At 48.2% G+C, this 21463-nt stretch overlaps 2 protein-coding genes across 3 annotated transcripts in view; both read left to right on the top strand.

The window, feature by feature from the left end:
- SEZ6 (seizure related 6 homolog) overlaps positions 1–6512 on the top strand; it is a 142650-nt gene extending 136138 nt beyond the window's left edge. Inside the window, exons 12-17 of the mRNA XM_029613524.1 lie at positions 1305–1496; positions 1776–1970; positions 2148–2186; positions 3262–3382; positions 4300–4402; positions 5668–6512. Of these exons, the coding sequence (XP_029469384.1) occupies positions 1305–1496; positions 1776–1970; positions 2148–2186; positions 3262–3382; positions 4300–4402; positions 5668–5697 (680 nt within the window). The 3' untranslated portion in view covers positions 5698–6512. The remainder of the gene's footprint in view (positions 1–1304; positions 1497–1775; positions 1971–2147; positions 2187–3261; positions 3383–4299; positions 4403–5667) is intronic.
- Positions 6513–15310: 8798 nt separating this feature from the next.
- The window catches only part of PHF12 (PHD finger protein 12), a 78713-nt gene continuing 72560 nt past the window's right edge, over positions 15311–21463 (top strand). Inside the window, exons 1-2 of one of the 2 annotated variants that reach the window (XM_029612083.1) lie at positions 15311–16823; positions 16989–17170. In XM_029612083.1, the coding sequence (XP_029467943.1) occupies positions 16758–16823; positions 16989–17170 (248 nt within the window). In that variant the 5' untranslated portion in view covers positions 15311–16757. The remainder of the gene's footprint in view (positions 16824–16988; positions 17171–21463) is intronic. The other variant, XM_029612082.1, reaches the window with a different exon arrangement.

Raw genomic sequence — 21463 nt, 5'->3', positions numbered from 1 at the left:
CCCAATGACCCTTGTGTTGCCTGTACAATACCCCCCCTGCTGCTTCCTTTCCCCACACAGGATGTGAGCCCTTGAGCCGTGGTGTGATTGACACAGCATAGCAGGCGAACCTACTAGGCCCATGCTGACAGCAGGCGGACTCGCTCTTACCAGGACTGGATCTTCACCTATACCAGTCCCATTCCCCGCAGGTTGAGCCCTTGGGCTCCAGGAGCCAGCAGGGCTTAGGCGAGAGTCCTGTATGGAGCGGTCAGGGGAAGTCAAATAACTGGCAGAGATCAGGACTGACAGAGGTCCAGATCAAGGTTGGGGCAGGCAGCAGTCCAAAAGAGTAATCAGAGTCCGTAGCCAGGGTCAGAACCAGATGTCAGGCAGAGTTGGACAGGACAAGACAAGATAAAACAGGGCACTGGGGATCAAATCACAAGTGGTGCAAGGCAGGCATTGATATAACAAGGCAAGGTACTGAGACAAGGAAGCAGCAAGCACTGCAGGAGCTGTTGCTGAGGCATCAGTAGAGTGGATAGCTGGGGGGGGGGGGGTATTTATAATGAAGAGTCAGATGATGTCATCAGACGGCGCTGCGGCTCTCTTCCCACCACGCAGCCTGTAAGAGGAGTGCGCGCACAGGAGCACCGGTGTCCATGCCGCAAAGGATGAGACACGGCGTCGGGGTGGGCCGGCAGCGTTTGCAGTAACGTTAGAGCTCTGCTGTTTAGACTCTGTGACCCACCAGAGGGGGCTCCCCCTGCTGGACAGTAACCTGAATAATCAATGGGACTGAGATTCAGGAAAGTTTCTCGGCCTAACAATCTGCGCATGTGTTGCCAAGTAATACATAAAGTGGTTAAAAAGTTAAAAGCAGTGGGAAAAACATAGCACAGCAAAACAACATTGCAAAGTACAGAAAGGATAAAAGCAAAGATAACCTCAGCTTTCTGGTGTGGTTCGTGTTTCTGGCCTGCTGGCAGGATCCCACAGAGTTCTGCTGCTCTCGCTGCTCTTTCTCCCAGTATTAGACAGATATTCTCCTGCTCATTCTTTGGGAAAAGTGCTTCTCCTATATCATATTGCCCGAGTCTCTCTATCAGTCCACACCTTGAGTGCCGTGGTCACCTCAGAAAGGATATAAGCAGAACTTAAAAAGGTGCAGAGGAAAGCAATAAAAATGAGGAGGAAAGACCAAGGGGGGAATAAGGGGAGGACAGTCTCTCGGGGGACGCAGCGAGGTCTTGGGGTTATCAGGAGAGGATGCAGGAGATGCACTCTTTCCTCACAATTTCTTCTTCCCCCCCCCTCGGCAGTGACCTCCTGCTCAGACCCCGGAGATGTGGCTCACAGTCGCAGACTTCTCACCAGTTCCAAGTTCCCTGTGGGCTCCACGGTGCGCTTCCTCTGTGACAAGGGCTACACGCTGACAGGGAGCAGCCTCCTGACCTGTCACGGCCGACAGACTGGGACCCCGAAATGGAGTGACCGCCTCCCCAAATGTGTCCGTAAGTGTGAGCTCTTCCCCCCTCTTTATTCCACTTTCACCCTGCGGAATGTCACCCGCCCTGCCCCTGTCCCATTCCCAGAATCCCCCCCCCCCCCCCACACACACACAGACACTCACCAATTATTTAATAGCAGATGTGCCTCCGTGCTCCCCCAGGGTCACCCTTGTAAATGAGCATGGGGGTGACGAGGTGTGATGAGGAACTCTCCGGAGCTTGCTCCAGGCTGCTGTTTGGGCTGACACTTTCGTCCTTTCATTCACCCTGTAATATTTCCAGCTGACATTTACGAGGCCTGCCACAACCCTGGAGTACCAGAGAAGGCCCTGCAGAGCCCTGAAAGGCCGCTGTACCAGGCAGGGGATGTCCTGCAGTTCTCCTGTGCTACAGGCTACCTGCTGGTAGGGGATGCCAGCATCATTTGCATCCCTGGACACCCTTCCCAATGGAACAGCTCACCACCTGTCTGCAAAGGTAAAGGGCTCTGCGGGGGCCCGCCTGTGCTTATAATTAGAAGACTCGCTTTTCAATGAATAATGTGTACCTGTGTTAGTGGGAATGTATAGACTCGTACTTTTTAAACCTCTTTTGCAATCTTTTTTTCTTGCTGTGTTGGTTCTTACAATATTTTTCTCCTGTCCCTTGTCTCAGCACCTTCTGATGATTTTTACAGTGACCACAGCCTGGCTGGTAAGAGTCTCTCTCTCAGATCCCACTTCCCCTTTCCTTTCTCAGCAGAGGGTTTATGGATCCTTACGGGTACATTTTAAAAGGAGCGGGCGTGCACCCATAATCGTGCGTATTGGCACGCGAGCAGAGATGCGCTTAATTTTATATCATGAGTGCAAGGACACGCGTATCATTTAAAATATCCCTGCCATGCATATGTGTGCAGCCTTTAAGTGCATATTTTAATAACATGCTTGAACAAGTGACCATATTTTGGGGGGGGGGGGGGGGCGAGAGAGAGAGAGAGACAATCTGACACTCTCTATTTCTCCTATTGTATGAGAGGTATGTTCAACTCACGGGGGGGGGGCAGTGTTATAAGGGTCTATAGACCCTTGTCCCCAAGTAAACCAATGTAACACTGCCCCCCCATCCCACCCCACCCTGCCGTGAGTTGAAAGTGCCCCTCATACAGTGGGAGAAATAGAGAGGTCATATTGTCTCTCTCTCTCTTTCACCCTCCTTCTCTCTCTCCCCCCCCCCCCCCCCCCCCATGTTCAGGAGCCCTCTGGTTCCCCATCCTGTAAGCCCCACACTTGAGCCCAAACCTTGCTCCTCATCAGGACCAGTAGTAAAGTTATGCAGGTAACATGCCAATGCGTGCCATGATCAGCCTTTGCAAAATTCAGGGTTATGCGTGTAAGTCTCGGCTTCCTAAAATGGACGCGGCCTACTTCCTGGCGTCATAAAATTTGCGTTGCTTGTGTGCGACCCACATACATGCGTATGGGGCTCTTTTTTGCATGAGCAATACTTTTAAAATCTGTTAGTCAGTGGCTCTGAGACTGCCCATGGGGCTTCCCTCTTAGATAAAATCCAATCTGACATACGGAGATCATGACAGAGAAGAGCGTGGCCATCAGCACCTTCATGTGCTCTATGCCCATGGCATTGGGAAGGCCCAGTCTTTAAAGGAAAGTCTTTCTACCACATACAGTGTCTCTGCATGCTGGAGATAGGGTCTTACAGTCAGTGTGCCATTTGGTATGGTTCTCATTGTATTTGCTCTTACATTTCTTCTCTGTCTGTCCTGCAGCTGCAGCAAAACCTGTCAGCTCACAGATCCATCCGGAAGGCAGAAATCTCTTGATCTCCATCTTTGTCCCTGTGGCCATTGTTGCGGTGGTCATAGGCGGAGTTTACTTTTACTTTGCAAAGTAAGCATTTTCTGACTCCTACCTTTGCTGCAGGTGTGGGAGGGGCTTGTATACACCTGCACCCCAGCTTCTGACCTCCACTTCATTGGTACAGGTGTGAGAAGGGCTTGCATACACCTGCACCCCAGCTTCTGATCCCCACCTCATTCCTCCAGGTGTGGGAGGGGCTTGCATGCACATGTACGCCAGCTTCTGATCCCCACCTCATTGTTCCAGGTATTAAAGGGGCTTGCATACACCCATATGCAAGCTTCTGATCCCCATTTGATTCCTCCAGGTGTGGGAGGGGCTTGCATATACCTGCACTCCAGCTTTTGATCCCCTCCTCATATGCTCCAGGTATGGGAGGGTTTGCCTATACCTGTACCCCAGCTTCTGATCCCATCTCCATGCTCCAGGTGTGGGAGGGGCTTGCAATTACCTGCAACCAAGCTTCCGACCCCCACCTCATTTGTCTAGGTGTGGGTGCTGCTTGCATACGCCTGGATCCCAGCTTCCGACCCCCACCTCATTTGTCTAGGTGTGGGTGCTGCTTGCATACGCCTGGATCCCAGCTTCCGACCCCCACCTCATTTGTCTAGGTGTGGGTGCTGCTTGCATACGCCTGGATCCCAGCTTCCGACCCCCACCTCATTTGTCTAGGTGTGGGTGCTGCTTGCATATGCCTGGATCCCAGCTTCCGACCCTCACCTCATTGCTCCAGGTATGGAAGGAGCTTGCATACACCTGCAACCCAGCTTCTGACCCCCACCTCATTCACCCAAGGGTGGGAGGGCTTGTATACACCTGTACTCCAGATCCTTTTTATTTTGAATTCCTTTCCTGTTCTTTCTCCAGTAAGGCGCAATTTAATTCTGTGCAGTTCTGATATCATCATGTTTCCTTCAAACGTCTTTTCTTTGGTTTCTTTTTCTTAGGCTGCAAGGGAAAACCTCCCTTCGTATTCCTCTCCCTGGCTCTCACCCCTACAGCCATATTACAGTGGAATCTTCCTTTGACAACCCCACCTTTGAGACTGGAGTAAGTATGAAATCGCACACCCCTGTCTCCAAGATTCCCAATAGTTCAGCAAGCATAAGCAGAGGAGAGTAAATTGTGCCGTTTCATAATTCTGCTAGGAATGGACTCAGCATCACCACCATCAGTCATTATTTTGACATTCTTAGCAGTCATCGGTTTTGCGACTATCATCACAAACTATCAAACCCTCACCACAACACCATTACCGCCATCCCTGCAGTCACGATCGCCACCACCGTTATCACGATCTATCTCAATGCTCAGCGTCACTGCCACTGTTATCACAAACCTCACCACCATCACCGCTACCATTATCACAATGGATCACAATCCTCACCACCGTGAACGCTGCCACTGTCGGTCACAAGCACTATCACCATTATTGCCATCATGATCACTGCCACCACGACCATCATCACAATCATTCGCAATCCTGGCCACCACCACCACCACCGTCAATGTAGTGCTTCAGATTTATCACCACCACCACCATCCCTGCTGTCATAACTACTGCCACCGTTATCACAATTACAGTCCCCACTACCATCACTGCCATTATCAATCACAATCCTCACCACAACCATTGACGCCACCACCACCATCAATGTAATGCTTCAGATTTATCACTACCATCACCATCAATTCCACTCTTCAAAGCCAGCATCATCAACAGGCAGTGTCACTGCCCTCTCCAGCTCAGACAGTAAGAGAGAAACTGAAAAGAGAAATGGAGATTTCATTCAAAGTTAAAATGGATGACTTCTCCAATGATCTTACAGGAAATGCAAAGCTGAGCTGAATTACTGATACACAGGAATACATATGCACTCTATTAGCAGAAAACACTATCAGCCTGACGTTCAGCGGCTAAACTCGGGCACTTTAATTTCAGGATGAAATTAAAGCACTAAAATCAAGGCACCTAAATGTAGAGGTGTCACTGATTCTCCTAACTTCAGGCACCTGTTCCTTCCCCACCCACTTTAAGGCACTTTGTGAAGTTAAGTGCTCCGATTGGGATTTTTTTCAGTTTACCAGATCTAGGCACCACGATTTTTGCATATCAGCCTCCATGTGCAGGTTTGCATGTGTTCACTCATGGAGTTTATGTTTCATTAAAGAAAACAGGAAGATGCATGTGAAACAGAGACTGCTGAGTTGCATGTCTATGTGTGGCCAGTATGCACTTACCTCCAATCTCTGCCTATAGTGCAACAATGCATTTACCAAACTCTAAGACCTAATAGCCACTGTTTCCTTTGCAGGAGATGAGGGAGTATGAAGTGTCCATATAGAAGGCTGGAAAAGCAGCATCACCCAACCCGTCTGTCAGCGGGGGGAGGAGGGAAGAAGCTCCCCCACCACCCTCCACCCCCTCACCCCGGTTTGTCTTGCAGAAATAACTGAGAGCTTTCTCTGGTGTCTTTTAGCCACAATGACTTGTTCTTAATGCCTAACATCTCTGTCCAGGACTGCAAGAGAATGTGCATGGACTGATACAGCAGCAACTGCCACAAACGGTAACGTCAAACAGTGCTCTTCCCTGCAGCTCTGCCCCCACCCTGATGTGCACTCTGGACTCCTCCCGTACAGCTGTGTCCCAACTATGGCACATGCTCACAATTCATCTCCTGCACACAGCTGGGCCCCCCCCCCCCATCTGACACATGCTTGACTGCTCCCCTGCCTCCACACTGACGTGCGCTCTGTACTCTGCCCATACAGTGGTGCTTCATCCCGGCGTGCATTCACAACACTTCCCCTGCAGCTCCGCCCCCACCCTGATGCATGCGTGGCTCCCCCACCCTCCACCTGATGTCCATCATCCCAAAGGAACATGTGTGTTATCCCTGCAGCGTATCCTGGACAGAGCCGAGACATGCCCCAAAACCCAGGGGGGAGGGTAAGCTCTGCACAGGAACTTCAGAATGCCTGACTTCTTCCTGCCCGGCCTGAGCAGAATGGAACCCTGGCGTAAGATGTACATATCCAGGTGGACATGCTGGAAACTCCTGCCTCATTTCAGTCTGGTACATTATGGACTGCTGTCGTTAGTTCTCAAGGCCCAGCGCTGACTACTGTAAGGCTAGTAGGGTCTGAAGGAAATTGCCTGTCAGTGCTCTGCAATGGCACTGGTGTTTGGCCAATGGGCACTTCCCCCCCCCCCCCCAGTGCCAAAAGAGAGCAGGATCCTGTGGGGAGGAAAGAGAAGAACTCTCAGAAAATTGCAGGATCGTTCTCCAGCGCCACGATGCCATAGAAACTCTGTAACCTAGGTGGGCAATGAGACCTTGCAGCTGACAACACATTTAATAAGCTCTGAGCCTCTGCAGGAGATGGGCATGTAGTCACTGGAGACCTTCAACCTCTAAGACAACGATGAGCTAACAGCAGACAGGGAGCAAGTGGGGTGTGCAGACTGTGATTTTGCAGGGTTAGAAAAAGACATACTAGGAAGGGGGTTATTTTGGGGCCATTTCTCCCTTGTAATCTGTCATTTGTCCTTAACGCTCAAACCTCCCAGTCCTTGTTCCTGCAGTCTCAGTGCACTGGCAAATTCTTAGCCTGGGGATGAGGCAAATGCAGAGGAAGGATAAAATGGCAGGGAGAGAAGCTTTCATTTTTACACTGTTTTATAAACTCTGGTGATCTGAGCGTGCTGGCTCAGTTTCCTGTACTTTTACTGTTTAAGCAATTTCTGTCTCTCATAGAGATGGGGCAGTACCCCAACCAGCAGTGTAGATTCACTATTACTAAAGTATTAGCTGCGTCACTTGAATTAATACTCTGAGGAAGAAAGTAACATAACTAATTACATTTCTCTCAGCAACTAGATGTGAAATTATTTCCTTTATTCATAAACTATTGCTTTCTGCGAAAGGACACATTCCCTATGATCTCCTTTTTCTACCAATGGTAACTCACTGAGGCCACGATGTAATAAGATGCACCACGGTGTGTGCACATTTTTGTGTGTATGACTTTACTACCAACTTGCCAAATTTAGCACACAAAAAAACAAGCACACAAATTAGCACTCCTTCATGCAAATCCCATGTTGATTACTCCCCTATGAGAGACATGTGTAGGTTTAATGTATGTTTTCTTACTGAATTCCTGGTCAGAGTAAAGTTGCTGGGGCTGCACCTGGAGTCTGTAGTGCAGTGGTCCTATACTTTGGATTGAAAGGCACATAAATCAGGTTTTCTGCATGCTAAACATATTGTTTTGTGCACATTTTTTGAGTTAGCATGCTTCTTTAAGCTCCCAATACATTAACATCCCATTAGCTTACTGCATTAAGTTATTTTAGCTTGTGATGAAATTCTGCCTTCATTTTTTTACTCACATCTTATTGCATTGGGGCCTCAGAGGCAGATTTTCCATCAGTAACAGTATTTAGACTTTATATATCCTGCTCTTAAATCATTGTCTGTAAATGAAAACATCCCATTGCCTTCTGCCGATTCCTCTTTTGCAGAATTAGGATATAGTTTGCATTCATAAATTTGTAACTGAAATAAAATCACACTGAGGTTTATTTAATTCAGCAATTCTAGCGCATAAAGCAAAGTTACAGGGCTAGGATGAAAACACAAAAAAATGAGCATAGCATAGTTCAGCTGAAGGCATGGAAGAAGCACCCTGCAAATCTTTGGTTCCCAAGGAAAGAGCACATAGACAATTTCCAAAGCAGGAAATAGTGCCTTGTGATGAAGAAAATGGGGTAAGCAAGAAGGGGCAGAGCAGGAGATGAAGGAAGACAGGGAGTGTGGGGCAGAGCTCTGTCTACATTTAAGAGTGAGGAGAAAAAGTTGTATTGATGACAAACAGGAAGCCACTGAAGAGCCAGGAGAAGCAGAGTGACATGGGAGCAGCAGGGAGGGAGAGAGTTTTCAAGAATTGGAGGGGAGCGGCAATGCATCGCAGAAGTCAAACCATGACAAAGAAACGCTTGGATTAGGAGCAGCCAAAGTTAAAGGACAGATATGGATTTATCTTCCTGATGCTGAATAACTGAAAGCTGAGAAAGAAACAGAGGGTGGATGTCTGGAAAAAAAAAAAAAAGGAGAGAGGCTTCCTGCAAAAGAGTAGAGAGAGGGGAAGAAACCAGACTGCTGAAACCAGGCAGCCAGGGGGCTTGAGCCTCTAGCCGGATGTCTGCGGTTTGTCCAGGCGGCAATAACAGAAAGGCAAGAGAAAAACAATGGAAGACCTGCAGTGTCCGGATTGGCCACTAATGGACCACTGGGTTGCCATCACGTGGTACTTGTGTTTTTAAGGCAAAGAAGAGGTTCAATGGATTTGTATGTCATCAGCTAAGACCTGTGGGTCAGAGAAAAGGAGCCGGACCTCAAGAAGGATCAGGGAAGAAATAAATGGGCCGATACAGAAAACTTTGCGGGAGAGCCAGCGAGCGCCCGCTCTCCCGACGCGCGTCCAGGCCACTCTCCTGGGCACGCGATTCAGGAAGCCCAGGTACGCAAATTAGGGCCCGCGGTAAAAAGGAGGCGCTAGGGACACAAGCGCGTCCCTAGCGTCTCCTTTTTGACAGAAGCGGCAGCTGTCAGCGGGTTTGACAGCCAACGCTTAATTTTACCGCTGACAGCCACTTGTTCGGAAAACGGATGCCGGCAAAATTGAGCGTCCATTTTCCAACCCGTGGGCAGATTTTTTTTTTTTTAGATTTTTAATTTTTTTTTATCTTTGGTGCCTCCGACTTAATATCGCTATGATATTAAGTCAGAGGGTGTACAGAAAAGCAGTTTTTTCTGCTTTTCTGTACACTTTCCCGGTGCTGGCTGAAATTAAAATGTGCGGCTTGGCTGCACATTTTATTTTCTGTATTGCGCGGGACTAACTAATAGGCTCATCAACATGCATTTGCATGTTGCGGGCGCTATTAGCTTCGGGGGGGTTGGACGCGTGTTTTCCACGTGCTATTACCCCTTACTGTATAAGGGGTAAAAATAGCATGTCGAAAACGCGGGCTAACGGTGCGCTCAGCCTGAGTGCACTTTACTGCAATGGCCTGAATGTGAGCAATTGGGAGAAAGGGTGACCATCAGCTGAATACCTGTCCCGATATTCCTAAAGAAGAAATGGTGCACAGCAGAAGAGAACAGTGAACTGTATCGAAGGCGGGAGAAAGATCCCGGAAAACAAGGCCAGTAAAAGAACCATTGAGATGAGTAAGTAGATGCATAACAAGAGTCTCAGTAGAGTGAGAGGAAAGGGATCAATAGAAGAGGAGAGGCAGCCAAAGAGCTGCTACTGAACAGCACATTTGAGAACCTTGGAAAGAGAGTCTAGGGATTTGAAGGTGACAATAAGGCAGCTTTAAAAATGAGAAGACAAGAAAGTGACGTGCTAAAAATGGCTAGGTCAGAGAAGAAAGGCATCAAGGTTAGCAAGGGGAACAGAGTGGGGATTATGGGTCGGTTGCAGAAGTGGGATCTGAGAAATGAAATAAATTTATGAGCTCTTAAGTTCTTATAGATGAAAGTCAGAGGACATTCAGGCCCAAGAAGAGGTGCATTAAAGACCACCAGCCCCACCTCAAATAGAGGGTTGGGATGTGCGTGTGTGTAAAATTAAAAGCAGCAGGGCTGGTAGTGTCAGAAGGAGAAAGTCTGATCTCAGAAACAGCAAGCCAAGATGCATTAAAAGAAAGTAAGGAGCCAGGACAGCGGCTAGAAAGTCAATGGAGAAAATGTGGCTAAGCAGATGCAGATAGACTTGGAAATGTTATATTCCAGTTGCTGATGGTGGGGATAAGGGCAACAGAGAAATGAAAGAATGCAAATATGAGAGGGAGAAAAAGATTTTCTGATTAACCACAAGCAAGGAGGGAAATGATAAGGTACAGGAAGTACAAAGATAGTATGAAAGAGGGGCGGTAACATAGTAATGAAGGCAGATAAAATGCTCCATATCCAGTCTGCCTAGCAAGGTGTTTAGGGTTGTAAACTGCTGCTCCCTGAAGGCTATCACCTTGCTTTCTGTTTAGGGTAGTAACAGCTGCTCTATGTAGGCTTCCCTTTCACCTTCTCTTTAGGGTTGTAACTGCCGCACAGGTTACCCCCTTGCCTTCTGTTTAGGGTTGTAACTGCCGCTCTGTGCAGGTTACCCCCTTACCTTCTGTTTAGGATTGTAATTGCCGCTCTGTGCAGGCTTCCTCTTCACCTTCTGTTTAGGGTTGAAACTGCAACTCTGTGCAGGTTACCCCCTTGCCTTCTGTTTAGGATTGTAACTGCTGCTCTGTGCAGGCTTGCTCTTCACCTTCGGTTTAGGGTTGAAACTGCAACTCTGTGCAGGTTACCCCCTTGCCTTCTGTTTAGGCTTGTAACTGCCGCTCTGTGCAGGCTTGCTCTTCACCTTCTGTTTAGGGTTGAAACTGCAACTCTGTGCAGGTTACCCCCTTACCTTCTGTTTAGGGTTGTAACTGCCGCTCTGTGCAGGCTTCCTCTTCACCTTCTGTTTAGGGTTGTAGCTGCCACTCTGTGCAGGTTACCCCCTTACCTTCTGTTTAGGGTTGTAATTGCCGCTCTGTGCAGGCTTCCTCTTCACCTTCTGTTTAGGGTTGTAGCTGCCACTCTGTGCAGGTTACCCCCTTACGTTCTGTTTAGGATTGTAACTGCTGCTCTGTGCAGGCTTGCTCTTCACCTTCGGTTTAGGGTTGAAACTGCAACTCTGTGCAGGTTACCCCCTTGCCTTCTGTTTAGGCTTGTAACTGCCGCTCTGTGCAGGCTTGCTCTTCACCTTCTGTTTAGGGTTGAAACTGCAACTCTGTGCAGGTTACCCCCTTACCTTCTGTTTAGGGTTGTAACTGCTGCTCTGTGCAGGCTTCCTCTTCACCTTCTGTTTAGGGTTGTAGCTGCCACTCTGTGCAGGTTACCCCCTTACCTTCTGTTTAGGGTTGTAACTGCTGCTCTGTGCAGGCTTCCTCTTCACCTTCTGTTTAGGGTTGTAGCTGCCACTCTGTGCAGGTTACCCCCTTACCTTCTGTTTAGGGTTGTAACTGCTGCTCTGTGCAGGCTTCCTCTTCACCTTCTGTTTAGGGTTGTAGCTGCCACTCTGTGCAGGTTACCCCCTTACCTTCTGTTTAGGGTTGTAGCTGCCGCTCTGTGCAGGCTTGCTCTTCACCTTCGGTTTAGGGTTGAAACTGCAACTCTGTGCAGGTTACCCCCTTACCTTCTGTTTAGGGTTGTAACTGCCGCTCTGTGCAGGCTTCCTCTTCACCTTCTGTTTAGGGTTGTAGCTGCCACTCTGTGCAAGTTACCCCTCACCTTCTGTTTAGGATTGTAACTGCTGCTCCCCCCCTCTGTGCAGGCTACCCTCTCGCCTTCTGCTGCTCCATGTGTGGTTTTGAAAGCCAGAGCACCTGAGAGAAGCAGTGATTGGGTGGCTGAAGATGATAAACCACAAATGGCAAAATGTATGCCAACAGTGTTCTTATGCCATCCTTCAATTAAACTTTAATTTGAAGTGGGTCAGCAGCTAGTAACTGTAGATAATTGTATATTATTCAGAGCAGTGTTTCTCAAACAGATATAATTGTTGACGGATATTTAGTAAAAAAAATTATCAGTGTGATCACCAGAAAATTGTTCAAAACTCCTGATTCAGATGAAGAGGTACCTGAAATTATCATAGCTGTTTTTACAGGCTCACCTCCAGAGCAGTATCCCTGCATGCTCTTAGGGTGTCGGGGCATGACATACACTCAGCTAGAGCGAATACAAGTGGGCAAGAAGGCATACAGTGATGTGGGGATTCTGGTGGGAGGATGAGATGCTAGGGTTCTTGCACAATGGTCCGGATGCACTAGATCTTCTTCCATAAACAGAAACTGAAAAAAAAACTTTTAGTCTGCCTCGTGGCTTTCCCAGGTGCTGTTTCTGCAGCTGGCCCCAGTTTCTCTCAATGTTGAGACTGGAAATGCTTACCAGGTAGAAATATTTCGTCCTGACATATTTGGGGAAAGTCAGATTTAGTTTCAATTTATTTATTTATTATTTTTATTTATTTAACTTCTTTTACTATACCGACACTCAAGACCAGGTCTTATCGTACCGGTTTACATTAGAACAAGGGGAAAAATCAATTAACGTATAAGTGGAAAAGAGAAGTTACATTAAAACAGGGAGAGTAAAAACATGGATGTCGGAAGATAGGACAGAATTAAGTAATTGAACAATAAGTTAACAAAATTACAAACTATAAATTAACATAAAACAATAAATTAATAATACAGAAAACATGGATTATAATCAGCGGAAATATACATGGAAATGTATATATATGGAATATATACAGCTGGAATATACATGTTATGTCAGATGGGAGGAGTGGCGGGGGAAAGTTTGGGATGCTGACATTTTGGGGGAAAGCAGAAAGTTTGGGATGCTGACATTTTGGAATCCATTTTATACATTCTTCCCTTCCTCCACCTCCTCAGCCCAGGGCTCACACTTTCGCTCAGAGACAGCAGTAACTTTGTATATGTAAAGTGTAAATAGAAGAGCTGTGATGCTTTCAATCACTCGTTCTGTTTTGAGAAGAAAATAAAATAGTCTCTTTCATTTGTTTCTTTATTGAACTGTGGTGAACCCGTGGCAGCTGGGATGGATGTGTGTTCTGGAAGGAGTTCTCTGCACCATCAATGCCACTTCTTCCATGCAAATATTGCTTAGGTCTGAAGAGAGTCACCCTAGTTGGCCCACTGCCACCAATGTTTCAGCAGTCCAGTGACACGTAGAAAAACCAGCAGCCACAACTACAAGAGTGAAACAAAGTGCCGTTTACACTTGCATGGATCTGCTAGGCTTCTGCTAATATGGTGTCTTTTCTAACTCCACTGTACAACTAAAATCATCATAGCCATAGTCTGTGAGGTTCCTGACCCCTGGCTGAATGCAAGGGATGGGAATAAAATCTGCTGATACATTTGGTAAATTGGAGACATCTAGATTTAGCTGTGAACAATAAAACATGCACTAGAATATGGAGCAGCAAGCTGCCTTAGGTGTGAATAGCATCTCCCCTATGATCCCTTTTCCTGATGCATCTCACAGCCCTCAAGAATATACCACGGCAAAGGACAGAGAAGAGGCAATTTTGAACGGCCCATGAAGTTTCCAGCGAGTGTGAGCACATGAAGTCTGTTACACTGCAGCCCATTTTCAAAGGAAAACCATCCCAACTACATTTTTATTTATTTAAAATCTTTTCTATACCGTCGCTAAGTCATATACCATCGCAACAGTTTACATGTAGGCACATAAATTAATGTAGGTGAGGACGTACAATAGTACATTCTAACAGGTGCCGCTAAAGTTTCGGTTACAATATATCATTAAAGACAATCAATTGTTTAGTGGGGTAGGTCATGACCAATTGTACCAGTGAGGTACTGTTCACAGGTAAAATTCACTATTCATAGTGTTATAATTATATTTATAGTGATGTAGAGTTTGTGGACCACTCTACTGTACCATCCTAGATGCTGTGCGCCGGTGTTCTTCTGCCTGTTTCTAAATAGTGGAGACAAAATAGCCCACCTAGAGCTGAAAATCACTTGTTCACGTGCTATTTACTCCTCCAGCATGAACACCCACAGGAAATTCCTCTTTTTAATGTAGATAAAAGTACACACTCCAGAACCATATTCAAGGAGGATGATTCTCAGCCAGGCCCTTTCACCCAAGTAAATGCCTTTGAAAACTGCTCTCCCCACCAAAGTAAGAGTGTGATGAAGCAGGAAAGGACATTTCCTTCAAAGTTAGCTCCAATAAACAGAGAAAAGACATGCCACCAGCAGCCCTCTTATTGCTATCAATAGCTGGCGAAGAGGAGGTTAGTGCCCAGGGCCAGAAGCTAGAGCATGTGTGCATTGTGAAAATACATCAGAAGAGTTTCTAGAAATATTGTTCATAGGCTAGAACTATATTGCAACAAACTGTGTTTGGCAAGCCTCCTTCCTTTCTGTGTTAACTGTGCTAAGCCATTTGTCCTGACATGGACTGAAGGAGTTAAGTAAAGTAATCCTACACAGTATGTCACTGTGCCAAGTGCAGGGAGGAGCAGTTCTAGAAATTAATTATTTCTGGACACTAATCTCTTCAAAGATTAATCCTTTATTTCATATTATTCAGAGATATCATTAGTGTTAGTAAATAAACAGATTTGAAAAAATACATTTTTAATCTTACAAGCTATAATACACACAATTTCTATTTATTGCAGAATTGTGTTCATTTATTTTGTGGCTAACAAGAGTACAGCCATCTAGCCAAGTCCAAACAGCAGCTGTTGACCAGGCTGTCCTACAACAAATCATAGGATCTAATGAATCCCTGCCCAGAAGAACTTACAGATGAGGTAGGTAATTAAAACAACAGGAGCCAGTAGCACCTGACCAAGGACACAGCAGCTTCCACAGAAACAGCCCGTTACTCAAAGGCTTTAAAGAAATAAAAAAAAGCCAAGAGATTTAACTATTCCACTTTGGCAATGGCTGCAAGACTTTTCCTCGCCTACTATACATGTTCTCAATCAAAATGTCAAGAAAGGCCCGCGAGCAGCTCTGGACCTTCTTTAGCCTTCAAAAATGCTGAGAAGTGATGCGCAGGTCCCTGTAACATGGACTGGTGACTATTAGAAACAGAATATCGGGATTCGTGGACACTTGGTGTGTCCACGATTTTGAACTGCGATCACGGTGCATTTAAATTGTTGTTCCATTCCACGTCTAGCCAGCACGGCAGATACCAAATTGCACCAAAAGGGGGTGCCAGTAAGCCGGGCCCGAGTTGAAGTCTCCTAGCAACAAGAGGACTGGGCGGCTCCGGGCCCCAAGCTGCAGCAGAGCTCACACGCCACATCCAACATGGCGTCGGTCACACGACATGGCGTCATTGCGCCTGCGCGTTCGGGAGCGAACCCTTCGGGCACGGAACCGAGCCCGTTAACTCCGTCGCTGCAGAGAGGGGACCGGACTCTAACGGGTCGGATCCCATCCAAGCGGTTCTGTCTTCGGTCTGGGGGCTAACCCCGGTGATCTCACTCCGACCACCCCGACTCGAGGCCGAAGTGGGCGCTGGGTTAACGTTGTAAAAGCTGAATCTCCAACAGCACCGGCATCTCCGCTCTTAGGTGTTCCGCTCACCGCTCAATAACGAGAAGGAAAAGACTCGGGGGCACCACGGCCTGGAATCCCGCTGCGCATGCGCACCACCCGTGCCCGAGCAGCCGGGGAGTAAGACTGCGGCGACCCAAGCCCCGCTCGACAAGTGAGATAGCGGCATCACTCCCGTCAAGGCAAGCCAGGCTAGGCAGTCCCGAACGGCCAAGACACTGCGCACAGCCCCGTTCCGCCACCGGCTCCTCGCCTTCCTGTACCAAGATGGCGTCGGGAAAACCTCCTGCGCCCCTCCCCCACGTGTCACTACTCTCTGCCACTCTAAGAAAAAGCCAACACGGAACAGTGAAATTCGTTCAAGTTCAATGGAAAAGAAGCAGCCGCGGCTCCTTAGGCAGATGTGTGCGCCTACCCTGTCACAGCGCTAATGCCGCGTTCCCTTCGGCCTTTACCAAGATGGCGCCCGGCCCGCACGGATTCTGCGCTTGCCCGGGCCGCGTAGTCTTTACCAAGATGGCGCCCGTCGACCTCGGCCTCTTCTCGAACAGAGTGTCGTGCAGCCTTCACCAATATGGCGGCCGGCGCGCTGAAGGAGAGTCTGCGCCAGACTGGCTGTCGCGCCTGCGCACTGTGTGGTAGCTCGCAGTAAGTTTGCGCCAAGTGCGCGTCGGCGGCGGTGGAGGGAGACGCACGTAAGCAAGTTCCTGTGGCGGAGACCGAGCGCGGGCACAGAGACAGGGAGCGCGCCTGGCGGGGAGCGGAGGCCGAGAGCGAGCCGGAGCCTTCGGCGGGGACGCACCGACGAGCAGCGACCGCCGTCTCCCTGCTACTCCTTCCTCCTCCTCCAACGAGCGTGAGGAGAGCCGCGCCACCGCCGCCACCTCCCCGGGCCTCCGGGGACACCATGTCCGCGGCCGGCCTGCGAGGCGCCAGCAGCGGCCTTCGCTCCGGCCGTAGGACGAGGAACCAGCTGCATGTCGGCTAGGCCCAGCGCAGGCCGCACGGAGCCCGCCCGCCGCCCGGCCTGTCCGCCGCTCTAGCTGCTCCGGTCTCGCCTCTTCCAGGACTGCAGGCCCGGGCCCGGCTCCGGCTCAGCTGCGTCGGACGGACGCGGGGAGAGGCCCCGGCAGGGCCCCGCCGCCTCTTTGTTTTCGGTGCTCTCCGGGGCCCGCGCCGGCCTCCTGCTCTTCCCTCGGCACCGGAGCTGGATGAATGTGGGAGAAAATGGAGACCAAGACGATCGTGTATGACTTGGATACGTCCGGGGGGCTGATGGAGGTGAGTGCCGGAGGGGAGGGCGCTCCGGAGCGGGTAGGGTTGCGGCCAGGGGAGGAGGAAGTGAAGGGAGAGGGCCGGAGCTGCTGCTGACGGGAGGGAGGTGGTGAGAGGGGACCCCCCACTAAGGGATCCTGAAATCAGACTTTCTCCTGCTCCCCGCTTTAGCAAATCCAGGCCCTGCTGGCTCCCCCGAAGAGCGAGGACGGAGAAAAGAAGAGCCGGAAGCCCGAGAAAGAGCCCCGGAGGAGCGGCCGCGCCACCAACCACGACAGCTGCGATAGCTGCAAGGAAGGAGGGGACCTGTTGTGCTGTGACCACTGCCCCGCCGCCTTCCACCTGCAATGCTGGTAAGCAGGGGCCCGGAGTCCCACCACCTCTGCCCAGGGCCCCACGTCCTTTCTATTACCTCCCTTTGTCCAGGGCCTCCTTTCACTTTTCTGTCCAGGGGCCACATCGCACCCCCTCCAGGGGTCACGCTTCTCCCCCTTTTCAGAACCTCCCCCTTCCTTCCTTCTTCCCTACTGTCTGCTCCGCTCTCCATCCCTCTCTGTCTAGGGCTCCTAATTCTCCTCTCCCTCCGGGGCCCATCGTCCAGCACCGCCTTGGTTTCTCCGCCGGCCGAGCGGTGCTGGTAAGCCGGGGATCGGGGCTGCAGGGTGCCAGTGCGCCGGTGCAGGCTGCGATGGTGGGGCCGGGGCTGCTGCGGGCGGAGCCGTTCAGAAATATGGAGGCTGCGCGGGTCTCTGCCTCTGCCGCTCTCGCTTCAACATGGCGACCTGCCTTTAAATTATATTTTTATTCTCAGCGCCATTTTGGCCGCATAGATGGTTGCAGCCCTGGCACCCTGCGATCCCCCTACCGTGCCCCGGGTGGACTTTTCTGCCCTACCTTGTGCTGGAAGTGATGTTCGGGGGATCTTGCAGCGGGGTTTCTACGATCGGCTCTTGGGGAGGACTGACATGTTTATGGCTGGATGCAATAGAAATTCCCCGGCGCTGTGGAGCAGACCCTGCAGCTCGCAGCGGCTATGCAGGGAGAGGCTCCCGGTCAGGCTCAGCAGTCCGGCTTGCTTTCCTCCGGGAGTTTTCACTTTCTCTTTCTGCTCAGACTTCGTGCTGTGGGGTGTTGTGGAACTGCCGCCCCAGAAAATGAAGCGAAAATGGTGTTGTAACTTTTCTAACGTGCCTTTCTGCTCCCGCTATTAATAAACTCGGAAAGGAAATCTTGCCCTGTTCGCTACTTTCGGTTTGTTGTACTCCGTGATTAGCTAACTAGTAATTACAGGGCTTGGAGATGTTGGTTACTGTGATTATTGCAGAGGAGGAGGAGGGTAGGACCTGTGGGCAGAGCAATGTAGGGAGCGAGATATTAGTAACAGTATTCTGACATTTGCATAGGACAGAAATCCTCAGTCCCGTTATCGGAGAATACAGATTTTGCTGATCTTGTGGAAGCCCCATATAAGCGTGTTCAGGTATTCTGTTTTGCTTCTGCGTTTACCGTGAGCTATCCATTATGTAATGAGTGCAGTAAGATGTGGAATAACCCCTTTCCTGTTGCACATAATTATTTGTTTTGTTTTCATGCGATGTCCTGACTGGATTCTAAGAATCTGTCTTGGGTCCACAGTGATCAGTGGACTCTGGACCAAATCAGATTCTGCCTACAGGTGCATATGTAATAGATTTTCGCTACACTACTCATTTGTTAAAAATACATATAAAATATGCTTAAAAAGGTTTATAGGAGGTGTTTGTTTTATGATGACCTTTTATTCTATTACAACTTACAGTTGGGGTTGCTGAGTTTGTGATCCTTCTGGCAACTTACCCCTCATATCATGGTCTTGTGTTTATAAGAGGTATCTGTTCTTTGAAAGAATGCAGAGAATATACTCTATATAAGGCACAAGATTACCAACTAGTCATGTTTGAAGGCTCTTAACAGTTAACAGCTTTTAAACTTAATTATTTCCCACAATGTGGGGCCTCTGAAGCTGACCTGATCACTGGAAGCCCATGAGAACAAGATTGCAACTGTCCCTTGAAATCCTGTTGGGCTGCCACAATTGCTGAAATCCTCTTTAGTTAAGAATAGTGCTCCTAATTAGAAGCACCAGGATTTTCAGGATTCACTTAACCCTAATTGCTACTTCTAATTGATCTTTTGTTTAATGGCTTTTCCATCTTCTAGGTCACATCTCATTCTTTCCTAGATGTGTGTGTAGGCTCAGGCTTTGACAGTACATGGTCAGTTTGGTTCTGTTTTGCATTTATTGAAACAGATCATCTGTTTACTTTACTTTTTCCTGTAGTGCTATGGGACCTCTAGGTTTGCGTTTATTCTTATGCTTATCCCAGGCTTTCTTGAAATCATTACTGTTTTTGCCTCTGTCACATCTGCTGGGGAGGTTCCATACATCTACCACCCTTCCTGGGGAAAATACATTTTCTGATATTTCTGGGTATGCCCTCTTGAAGCCTCATTTCCTTTCCATTGGAAAAAGTTGGTCTTTTATATATTTTTGTATACCTCCTTGAGGCATTTGTAAATTTCTATTATATCTCCCCTGTTACTCCTCTTCCCTTGAGTCTACGAATTTAGGTCCTTAAGTCTCATATGGTGTTTGGTAGCTTTTCTCTGGCTCATTTCCAGCATGCTGTCTATCTTTTTGGAGGTATGCTCTCCAGAATTGGGCGCAGTACTGTAGGTCAGGTCTTGCCAGCATTAATGCTCCCTTGTTTCTGCTAGCTATGCCTCTTTCTGTGAGCACCCCAATGTCCTTTTTGACAACTGTCTTCCACACTGCTCTTTTGCTTCATTTTCTTGTCTTCCTATTCAGAATGCACTTGTGGTTCAGCGTAAACATATATGTTAGAGCTGGATACAGTTCAGTTGTCACACATGCTGTTGAATTTTTTTCAGCTAGTATTCAAGCCAGCTATCTGAAAACATTGGCAATTGAGCTTTGCTGTGAGTTAGTATTTTGTGGGCTTTCTTTGACATAGATGACTGGGGATAATTCTCTTGTTTTCTCAGCCACTGATCCTTTCCAGCAAGGATCCTACATGTTGGCCAGTGTCATGCAACCTGGTTTAGGGATGGGAGGTCCTATACTTTTAATTCAAAATGGACTCAAATCTTCCATTTGTGTGTTGCTGCCCTGTTTGACTATCTTATGTGTAGTGTATTCAGGCGGGGATCTTTTTGCTATTTTAGAGCAGTGGTGCTGATGTAAATTAGTCTGTTTCTTTGGCATGGTAGATAAGACTATTTACAGAAAAAATGTGAAATGCTCTGGGCATGCGTTTCAGCACACTGCCACAAGGGCAAGTCTCCTGTTTTCTGTGGCAGCACAGCCTTTTAAGATTGTGGCACATTTGCTTACATTCTCATCTTTGTGATCAACAATTTTCTCTTTTAAAAAGTTCTCCAGGGCTGGCTTGGTAGCAGTTCTCAGGTTGCTCTTTTGATGCCCAAGTTGGTCCTCCACTGAGGGCTGCAGAGGCAGTGTTCACAGCTCCTGGGGAGGGAAGGAAATATGGTTATTGCTTAAGAGTGACATCTAGTGTCCAGATTCGTGTCTGCTTGCAAGGAGCAATGGTGCACCTCCTGCTGTGCCATCCCAACTGTCCCTGCAATGACTAGACTGATTACATATGAGGGGATAGCTACAAATGAAGGCTCCTAGCCCCAGGATTCCAGCCCTAATTCCCATTTAAGAATTTTCTTTATAGATAATTTTTTTTTGTATTTTTAGTTTGTTTTTGTCCCATTTCTTTCCTGTATATGTTCCTTTATCCCCTCACCCCTCTTGCCACACTTTCTAAAGGTGTGTTTCTCACACTTGCCTCTAATCCTCAGGTTGATTTTTTTTTTCTTTTTTTCCTCCTGCCACTCACTCAAGACCCAAGTAAAATAAGGCATGAACAAAACGCTGAATTTCACTGCGTGTTTTCTTGTGCAGTAAAACGAGTTATCTCCTGATGCAGTATACTAGCTCATCCGGAATTTAGAACGAGAGGCTGCTAACCTGTAAAGTGCACAAAGCATTTCTTTGGCATACATTTTGTGTAGAAAAGCCTGATTTGTGCACAAATTATTTTATGTTCATAAATCTTAAATATGGGACCCCCCCCTGCCCTAGAAGCTTGATTCCTCTTCTGGTCAGATGTTAAATTTCCAATGTTAAGAGAACCTGAGTTCAGCTTCTCTGCACTGGGATGTTCTAGCTAATACCTTGATTAATATGGGATTTATGCAGAGGAGCACAAAGGTGCACTTTTTGTGTGTTTGTGCACTAAACTCCTTGCTAAATGAAGAGTAAATTGTGCACACACCCAAGCGCATGTTATTACACTGGGGCCTGCTGCCAGCATACCGGTGACTTTTAGAAGCAGTTGTGGCCAGCAGATACTGTGCTGTCCTTTGGCAGTTTGCACAGTCATGGAATCCTGGTGCAGCAGAGGACCTTGCATGGATTCCTTGCTTTCATAGTGTCATAGTAAATGAGGCTAAATAAAGATCAGTTGGCCCCCACAGTCTGCCCAGTTGTCTTCCTCTCTAGTTCTCTTAACACTTGGTAAGATTACTGTTTAGATTCTTTGGAGTTGTGCACACTGCAGTGAGACACTCGTTCA

The sequence above is a fragment of the Rhinatrema bivittatum genome, chromosome 8 (genome assembly GCF_901001135.1).
Source record: "Rhinatrema bivittatum chromosome 8, aRhiBiv1.1, whole genome shotgun sequence".
Lineage (NCBI taxonomy): Eukaryota > Metazoa > Chordata > Amphibia > Gymnophiona > Rhinatrematidae > Rhinatrema > Rhinatrema bivittatum.
The sequence above is the reverse complement of the archived record's forward strand: the minus strand, read 5'-3'. Positions and strand labels throughout refer to the sequence as shown.